At 37.1% G+C, this 9,813-nt stretch overlaps 1 protein-coding gene across 2 annotated transcripts in view; it reads left to right on the forward strand.

Moving 5' to 3' along the window:
• The window catches only part of ipo11 (importin 11), a 170,283-nt gene that overhangs the window by 100,837 nt on the left and 59,633 nt on the right, over positions 1 to 9,813 (forward strand). For both annotated transcript variants that reach the window (XM_016291746.1, XM_016291747.1), the window contains exons 21-22: positions 1,578 to 1,693; positions 5,338 to 5,414. In XM_016291746.1, the coding sequence (XP_016147232.1) occupies positions 1,578 to 1,693; positions 5,338 to 5,414 (193 nt within the window). The remainder of the gene's footprint in view (positions 1 to 1,577; positions 1,694 to 5,337; positions 5,415 to 9,813) is intronic.

Raw genomic sequence — 9,813 nt, forward strand, 5'->3', positions numbered from 1 at the left:
CAAGGAAATTGCTACAAAGAATATTGCACCTGAAAGAACCATTTACCGGATCATCAAGAACTTCAAGGAGAGAGGTTGGACTGCAGTGAAGAAGTCTTCAGGATGTCCCAGAGTGTCAGCTATGGAATCGTGTCACCAGCAGTGCAGAGCTTGCTCAGGAATGGCAGCAGGTTGGTGTGAGAGCATCTGCACACACAGTGAGGCCAAGACTTTTGGACACCAGCCTGGTGTCAAGAAAGGCAGCAAAGAAACCACTTCTCTCCAAGAAAAACGTCAAGGACAGACTGAAATTCTGCAGGAAGTACAAGGATTGGACAGCAGAAGACTGGTGCAAAGTTATTTAATCTGATAAAGCTCCCTTCCGACTGTTTGGGACATCTGGAAAATCGATTGTTCGGTGAAGAAAAGGGGAACGCTACCAGTCCTGTGTTGTACCAACAGTGAAGCATCCTGAGACCATCCATGTGTGGGGCTGCTTTTCAACCAAGGGAGTGGGCTCTCTCATAATTCTGCCCAAAACACTGCCATGAATAAAGAATGGTGTCAAAACGTCCTGCAAGAGCGACTTCTTCCAACGATCCATGAGCAATTTGGTGATGATCCGTGCATTTTCTAGCATGATGGAGCACCATGTCACAAAGCAAGAGTGATAAAGAAGTGATCATTACATTGAAATTTTGAATCCGTGGCCAGGCAACTCCCTGGATCTCAATCCCATAGAGAACCTGTGGTCAGTCCTCAAAAGGCGAGGGGACAAGCAGAAGCCCACAAATTGTGATCAACTCAGAGAACTAATAAGGCAAGAATAAATCGCCATCAGTCAGGATTTGGCCCAGAAGCTAATATCCAACATGCCAGATCGAATTGCAGAGGTTATGAAGAACAAGGGTCAACGTCGTAAATATTGACTCAAATTTTTTTGCCAATAAAAGCCTTTAAAACTTATGATATGCTTATCATTGTTTTTCAGTATACCATAGAAACATGTGGGAAAATCATCTACAAATACTAAAGCGGCAAACTTTATGAAAAAAGACAAAATGTATGTCACTGCCAAACTTTTGGCAATGAGTGTACAGCTCAGAATCAGCGGACTGTTGAAGGCGGTCATGCCCTGAACTTAAGAGCCCTTTGCCGGTGGTCTTTGCCCTCATCAGTCAGAGGCTGAGTGGACGTATCTCACCCAGGGGAGAGCGAGACTGCTCTCAAGACCAGGCCCTTGAATGAACCCAGAAAACACATGGCTGCTGGTGTATTCCTGAGGTTCCCGTACTAGAGAGCATGGAAAAGCTGACACACTGTCACACCTGCTGCTATTCAGTCTGAAAATTATGTTTTTTGTGCTTGACTGTAGCGTTCCCTTGAAATTCTCTTGACAACCTGTTATCACATTTTATCTGAATACAAATGTTTTTTGCCTGCATCTTCATCGTACAACCTGTTTGTTTTCGGTAGGACTGTATAATACAGGGATTTTAAAACACTTGTAGGAGAAGCCCGAGCTTGTTAAATTTTATTCTGAAAAGTTGAGTGATTAGTTTTCCCTTGATGGCTTGAAATGTGTTTGTGTTGTTCAGGGCCTGGGAGCGGAAAGCAAGAATCTGTATCCCTTCCTCCTGCCTGTCATCCAGCTCAGCACAGATGTTTCACAGCCCCCTCATGTTTACCTGCTGGAAGACGGTCTGGAACTGTGGTAAGTCTCCAAGAGTGTATCGGACCCTAAGAATTAACCTAGGAATAAATGTTTCAACCTAATCTTTAGGTCCTTATGCCTTTTGTACACTTCCAGTCAAAAGTATTTGACTGACGTAATAGGCTTTAAGGTTTAGGCTTTAATGGTTGAACTGGGTTTTGTAGACAAATATGGATTGTGGTGACATGAATATGTTTTCAAAACTCTTGTTGAATTTTTTTTTGTACTGTATAGTGAAAGAAATGAGGTCAATGAGTGCCAGTGTATGTTTAATAGTCTTTAAAAAGCTTCCCAAATTAGAAAATAAGAGTCTGCAGTGCTGAGACATTTTTGATGTGCTAACTTCTTCCAAATGTTCGTGTCTGTTATTTTATAGTGCAGAGATTTCCAGAACAACTTTTTGTTTTGATGGTATTGTTTTTTTAATAGATTTTTTTTTGTGTGTAAAGTGACTATTGTAATGCCAACTTTACTGCCTAATTTTACTTTATTTTAATTTAATTTTAATTATTTTTGCAGTGACTTAAACAGTCTGAATGGCTCCTGCAGGACATACAGAACTTTGTTTTTTCATCTCCACAATGAGATGAGTTTCATCCATTATGTTGCCTTGTTTTTCCAAATGTGAGGGAAAGTGTAGTTTTCTTTGCTTTACCCAGGGCTGAAAGTCAGATGGTGACTGTGAAACATAGTAGAATTTAATGGTACGCTTTTAGGTGAACTTACATTTTCATGTCAATCCATGTTAATTTTGAACATGACTAATGCGCTATCACATTAATTTGCTGTGTGCAGCACAGCAAAAATAGACTTGTTGCGCTGCTGCATCTGCAATTATGTCCTGCAGTGTGATTGCTGTAACATGTTAGCACTGAAAAAATATGTACAGCATATGTGCTGCATACGATAATTTACATACTACAAACAGTTTGTGTGAAACGGGCATATGAACAAATATTATGTGATCATTACTGTCATGCTCAAGTTTTGTTTCAATGCACAATAGATATAGCAGTTTGCAAAAAAAAATATATATAAAAATGACTGGCAGGCAGTACGATGGAGCTTGAATATAGCCAGTGGTGGAGGAAGTACACAAATCAAGTACTTGAGTAAAAGTGCAGATCCGTATAATAAAATATTATTCCAGTAAAAGTACTGTCACTCACTCACTATAGCAACCAATGTGGATATGCCCACACCGTCTGAATCCCAGTCCAAACATTTTTTTGATTGTCCATAATGTGAATTCAGTATTGAATTGGCCTCCTTTCAGGGCCAGAGTAAATTAGAATTGAATTGGCCACACCTTCTCTAGAAGTTAAATTTGAATTCGAATGAAAAGAAAGATTAATTTGCAATTCAAATACATTTTTGTGAAATAAAGTGTACTACTGACTACAGATGAAGTTTCCTGGTGAGAACTCTAGCAGCTGCATTCTGGAGTAGCAGTAGCTTGTTTATTAAAGATGCAGGACAGACACCTAGTAGTGCATTACAGTAATCCAGTCCAGAGGTCGTGAATGCATGAACTAGCTTTTCTGCATCAGAAAAGTAATGTTTCTAAGGTGGAAGAAGGCTGTTTTTGTAACGTGAAATATGATTTTCAAAGTTGCTGTGACTGTCTAATAAAACACTTTTTTGACTGTTGAGGAAGAAGTGACAGTACATCCTTCTAGAAGCAAATTGTATTCTAAGACAATCTGTGTACAAGGTTTTGGTACCGTAATATCTCAAATGTTCTTCTATAATTTAATAGAAGAAAAAATCTGGTCATCTGATCTTTTACATCTTTAACAGTCTTAGTTAAAGATAAATTTAGACATTTCATCTGGTCTTGATGAAATATATAGCGGAGTATCAATAGCATAGCTAAACTAATAAACTAATCCTGTATTTTCTAATAATATTACCAAGGGGCAACATGTATGTATATTTAAAACAGTAGAGGGCCCAAGACAAATCATTGTGGCACTCCATACCTTTCTGGCATTAGCTTAGATGATTCCTCATTTAAATAAGCAAAGAGGTAACGGTCGGACAGTCAGGATTTAAGCCAATTTAATGACTGCCCCTGAATACTAGTATAATTTTGTAATCAATCTATGAGTATGTTGTGGTCTACAGTATCAAACACTGCACTAAGATCAAGTAAACCTAGTAATGAAATGCAGCCTTGGTCTGATGCAAAAAGCAAGTCATTTGTAATTTTAACAAGTGCAGTTTCTGTGCTATGATGGGGCCTGAAACCTGACTGAAATTCTTTTATCATGTATCACTGTTTGCACAAAAATATGTATATTATATAAATCTTCAACTTTGATAATGTTTAAACAGAAAATCAGCATTTTAGAATGCTTTCTTAAGGATCATGTGACTGAAGGCTGGCGTAATATTACTGTTTTTACTAAATTTCATTTGTTTTTCAAAAGAGATGCTTAATTCAATTCTGAATGGCATATAACTGTGTAAAACTGTGTAAAAAATGTCACACTCTCATATTAACAAAACATTTTGATGTAGAATATTACATACCCATTAAATAGTTTGAGATTTACCCAATTTATTGACCTTTCAATGGCATGACTAAGGGTGTGAGTGTCACATTTCAATCCAGACGTTTGTCATCTTTGTTCAAATAATTCCTAACCTCAGAAATACAGCTAAAGCATTGCAGTGGTATTACCTGCCCTCAATCTAAATGGGATCCCAGTGGCTGTTTCCATCCTGTCGGATGCTTTGTCCTGTCAGCCACTGACACACGTAATGCTTAAAAGATTTGTGTGACAAATTGCCTGTCCAGATGCGACTGATAGCATGAATCATTGGAGTCGTGCCTCAGAGGAATGGAGCCAACCCTTTTTTTTATATAAGTGCCACACATTACACTTAGCCATGCTGTCAAGAGACAAGAAGACGCTGAGTCAGGAGAAATCTTACGCTTAAATTAATTTATCTTCAGCTCCGGGTTTAAACCGTGTGTCCTACATACTAATCGATATTGTCTGTGATAAGCTTAATGCTGCTTGGTATTTACCACAGATTTCTTCTCCAGCACTGTAATTCATCAATCTCCATCTTAATCTACTTTCTGAGTGAATTTCTTTTCTCTCCGTTCTGTCAGGCTTCTCATTCTCTTCGCTCATCTCTTTGAAGAGGGTTTATTTGCCCCTTTAAGTTCAAGGCTTCAGACTCGCTCTCCAAGTTTGTTGTTCTTCCCCGCTGTCCATTTATCATTTTCTCTGAGTCACTCTATCTCTCTTGTATCAAGACAAAGAGAGTTGCTCTGTACAATAACTCGACCGGCACAGACTCCTCTGTAGCCTCTGGATCAAAAATAGCAGCGCTTCAGCAAATTTAGCGGCATCCATTCATTTTCTGGAATGCTTTTATTAAAAATCACCTGTTTTGTTTAAAGATGGAAGATGTTTGGATGGAAGCAGGCCTTTTTATTAATTGTGATGCCGCTGTAGTGTTTCCATGGTCACTAAAAGCATAGTTCTTTCATTGAAATACTACTGTCATTTGAAGGATTTTTTTTGTCTTTCCATGTCAATGATGACCAAGCAACATCTTTGATTGAAAAATGGTATTGCATATTAAATGAAGGCTGTTTTAATGGCATGATCTTTTTCTTCATGCAGGTTGGTGACTTTAGAGAACAGCCCAGCCATCACCCCTGAGCTTCTGAGGATCTTCCAGAATATGTCTGCCCTACTTGGTAGGTAGTTGCCTCTTTAAGTGTCCACTTTCTTTTTTTATTAAAGATTAAAGATCAAGCTGAAAGCCAGTGCCAATTTAGCTGTCAAATGGACATGCCTCGAAATGCAGGTCACAGGCTTTTCTAGCTGAATTCATCCTCTCAATTAAATTTTTTGTTCACCTACATTTTTTAAATAATTTTTAAACTGTATATTTTGCTATTATTTTTCCATATTTTTTCTCATCCCTGTGTCATTACAAACTCATATGACATTTAATTTTTTCTCTAGATCACAAAAAGTAAAAAAAATATCCTGGCCAGTATTTTTAATTTAATGGAGGTGAATAAGGACTTGAGTGGTTAAGCTCCAAAAAAGGATACAAAAGCGCCATTAAAGTATCATGAAAGTGGTTCATACGGCTTGTACACTTTATTCCAAGTCTTCTGAAGGTTTGTCAGAAGAGCTGACTGAAATTTGTTATTCACTGAAATTGTATCGTCTTCCATTGCTTTCCTTTGTTTGTTCATGAGAGAAGTAGTGAGATCCAACAAGCCAGCGAATTGTTCTTTTGAGTCATGTCATATTTCAGTGAATCTGACTTAAATTTCAAGGGGTGACTTTTGGGCTTCTGGACACTTGAAGTACAGCACACATGTCTTATGGAGAACATTACAAATTTGTTTTACCATTTATGGCCCTTTTGAAGCTTGTAGACAGTATTATTATTTCTTTCATGGAACATTGAAAGAGAAAGTCATACAGGATAGGAACAACATGAGGGTGATCATATGATGATAGATTTATCAGTTTTGATTTAAGGATCTTCAAGAATATAGTTGCCTCTTCAAGTTTGCATTTAAAAAAAAAAAACGGATCAACCAAAAAGCCATTTTAACTGTCGTATGGCCTTGAAATGCATTTCACTAATTTTTCCTGTTGAATTTACAAAGCTGAACTTGATTGACCATATGCACGATTACTTCCTGGTTTTAGATAAGCCAGCTCAGTCATTTCCGGTTAACTGTACTGTGCCTTAAGGGAGCGCCCTTTGTTAGGTTTCTCTACATAATCCATTCACAATTTGGAGAAAAGTTTTGTTTGTCTAAGAGAACCAAATGTCCACATATACCGTTTCAGGAATGACAAACACGAATGTTAAATTTACGCGAGTGAATCCGTTAAATCATGCCGCGAGTCATTGCTATGATTGACAGTGACAACGGAATGAATCATCTGACCAGCCGACGTCAAAATAGAGCTGTGCGTTAAGTGATAGAGACTAAATTCAGACTAACAATTCTACAGCAGCAGCAAGTCTGTGTTGGATCAAACTTAAACGATGTAGTTAAATTATTGAATTTAAACATTTCAAAATATTGAATGCACTATTTAATTCTTATAGGACTTATTTAATTTGTGTTTAACTATGTAGGTATTTAAATAATTCAGCATTATAGACTGTTGTCTGGCCTTATTTTATTATTTTTTTAAATGACAAGTGACTTTTATGACTTCTTGCACTTTATATTCAGTGCGATAAAGAACTCTCATTGCTATGATTGACAGTGACAACGGAATGAATCATCTGACCAGCCGACGTCAAAATAGAGCTGTGCGTTAAGTGATAGAGACTAAATTCAGACTAACAAATCTACAGCAGCAACAAGTCTGTGTTGGATCAAACTTAAATGATGTAGTTAAATTATTGAATTTAAACATTTCAAAATATTGAATGCACTATTTAATTCTTATAGGACTTATTTAATTTGTGTTTAACTATCTAGGTATTTAAATAATTCAGCATTATAGGCTGTTGTCTGGCCTTATTTTATTATTTTTTTAAATGACAAGTGACTTTTATGACTTCTTGCACTTTATATTCAGTGCGATAAAGAACTCAAATTTGTTGTAATATTTATTTTATTATAAATCAAAAGCAAGACATGGAAAAAAACAGGGAGTTGAAATGGCAGCTGCAGCCAATGAGCCCAAGGGCAAAGTGATTACGCTATATTTCGTTTAGTTTTTTATTAAGTTAATTTAGGAAAACATTTTTTTTGTTCGTTAAATAAGTAACGATCAAGCGGCCAGCGGCAGACAGTGAGCTGATCATAGCCTGTTATAGGTCATAGCCTACCATAGCAGTTTAGCCTTCTCAAATGATCACGACTTGCCTAAAATAAAATCTATAGATATAAAACAGTTCAAATGGTTAAACGTTAAACCTAGATAAATGTGCGCTGTTAGATGCATATCAAATAGTTTTTGCAGAGAGTGGAAGCTAAAGCGCGCTTTGAAGGACATGAAGTCGCCAGCGAGATCACTTGCATTTTTTTCAGTGGAAACAACTTTAAATAGCCTATGCGACATTTTTGCTCATAAAGAGTAATACATGATTCGGAACTGCAAAGTATCAATTTTTTGTGTGTGCACTCACAATATCAACAAAACTTTGTGCTTTTATACTGCCGTTTCGGTCTTGAAAAGGAGTGCTTCACAAAAATGAACCACAACTCAACGAATACACGCCTCACAGACATGATAAATATATCTATAGAAAGCTTTAAATAACTACTTAACGAAACGTTTGCCAGTGCTTTGCGGCAAGCTTAAGCCTATTGCGTGCATTTGAACGCAGAACTCTTCAACTGTGCTGACGGCACGCTCGCTGCTGCTACTCTTGACAGTCGCGGTCTCGTGTTGTTTCCACCATTTTTTTTCATCACTAATTGATGAATGTCTAAGATATTAAAATAAGGAAATGCCTATGAAAAGTGAACCTTTAATAAAGTGAATTTTACTGATGAGAAATAATAAAGGCTTTAAAATTGTATAAGATTTAAAAAATGTATTCATGGCTATGAAGGTAAGATATTGATTCTCGAGAATACCATTATGATGTCATTTAAGAGATTAGACTAACTGCCTAAACCGTTACGATAGTGTTTATTTGTCAGCATTTAAATGTACAGTTACGTGTCTGGGTAGCCTACTTTTCTGGGATTACCAGACTCTGCATATGAATTTATATGTACTTTAATAACATAAAACAGTATGTTAATTCCGCTATCATTATTTATGGTGTTGCAATTATTTTGTTTCTCAGTTTCTGATAAGAATGAAGCAGGAGAGGTTTCTGTGAGAGTCTCTAGCACATATATAAAATGAGCTTCACCGGAAGATTATGAGCTGGCTTATCTTTATCCGGAAGTTCTAAATAGCGCTCCGTGCATATGGTCAATTCATCCTCTTCCATTTCCTCAATTCTTGTTGGCTGTATATTAACTAAGTTGACCTCAATTCTTTAATGAAATGGGTTTTTTAAATTTGAAGTCAGTTTGATTGTCAATCAGCAGCTAATACATATGATGTACTTCTTTTATTCATGACGGTGTTATTCAATTAATTGAGCAGAAAGCAATTTCATATTCTGGTTGGTAGTTGTTGAACTCTTTATTCTGCTCAGCCAGATCCTTTTAGTGGTTGTCTCTCGCTCGTAATTTTAATTCTCTTAAATGTTATTTTGGTTGTAATAGGACTGTTTCTCAGACGTGAATACGATGATTTATGGAGTGACTGAGGTGACAAAAAAATGGCTGGTTTTGCTTCCCTGGGGTTGTATTAGAATTAGATAATTAACGGTTTGATTGGGGCACTGTAATTAAATATGCTTGCATCACCGCCTCTGGGAAGTGTCACACAGAAGTGTTCGCTCGAGAGGAGCCGTTCAAGCGTAAGGCCAACACCTCTCATAACCTCAGATGGTCGGAAAGATGCGTAGCCTCCGGAGTCGAGGGTTGGTAGGGGTCAGTGCGAGAGAGAGAATAAGAGAAAGCGTTTCATTAAAGCATCTGCCGGCGCATTGAAATGCAAAGAGGGGCAGCTGATTGAAGCGATTTTTCCATTTGCATGCTCATTTCTCCTATCCTCGTCTCTTTCAGGTGCTGATGGTAATATTAGCACAAAGGCCTGTTAAGACTCCGTCTCTTTCATCCATTTTTTGGGGAGCTAGTTAGGAAAAAAAATTAATTTTTCTCTATGGATTGGAATGAGGATGGCCTCTGACCGGAAATGAATCCATAACATCTAGAGATGTTGAAAGTACCAGTATGTTGGTGCAAACTTGATATGCCACCATCATTCTATAGTATTGACTCGGTAACCAGTAACCACTAAATATATAGGATGTTCATTATTGTTTTCTCAGTGTTAAAAAAAAAAAACTTACATTTGTGCCGCAAAATCAAGTCTCTGCAAAACCTTGCAAGTGTATTTGAAACCTAATATGCCTGCTGCTATTATGGCTTTATTTCTTCATTCATCATTTCAGGACTGTTTGTTGAATTACAGCCTTCAAGAAGCTTAAAGCAACATTTATTTAACTGAGAAATATTCGAAGACTACATGGCATTGTTT

The sequence above is a fragment of the Sinocyclocheilus grahami genome, unplaced genomic scaffold, assembly GCF_001515645.1.
Source record: "Sinocyclocheilus grahami isolate Dianchi unplaced genomic scaffold, SAMN03320097.WGS_v1.1 scaffold276.1, whole genome shotgun sequence".
Classification (NCBI taxonomy): Eukaryota; Metazoa; Chordata; class Actinopteri; order Cypriniformes; family Cyprinidae; genus Sinocyclocheilus; species Sinocyclocheilus grahami.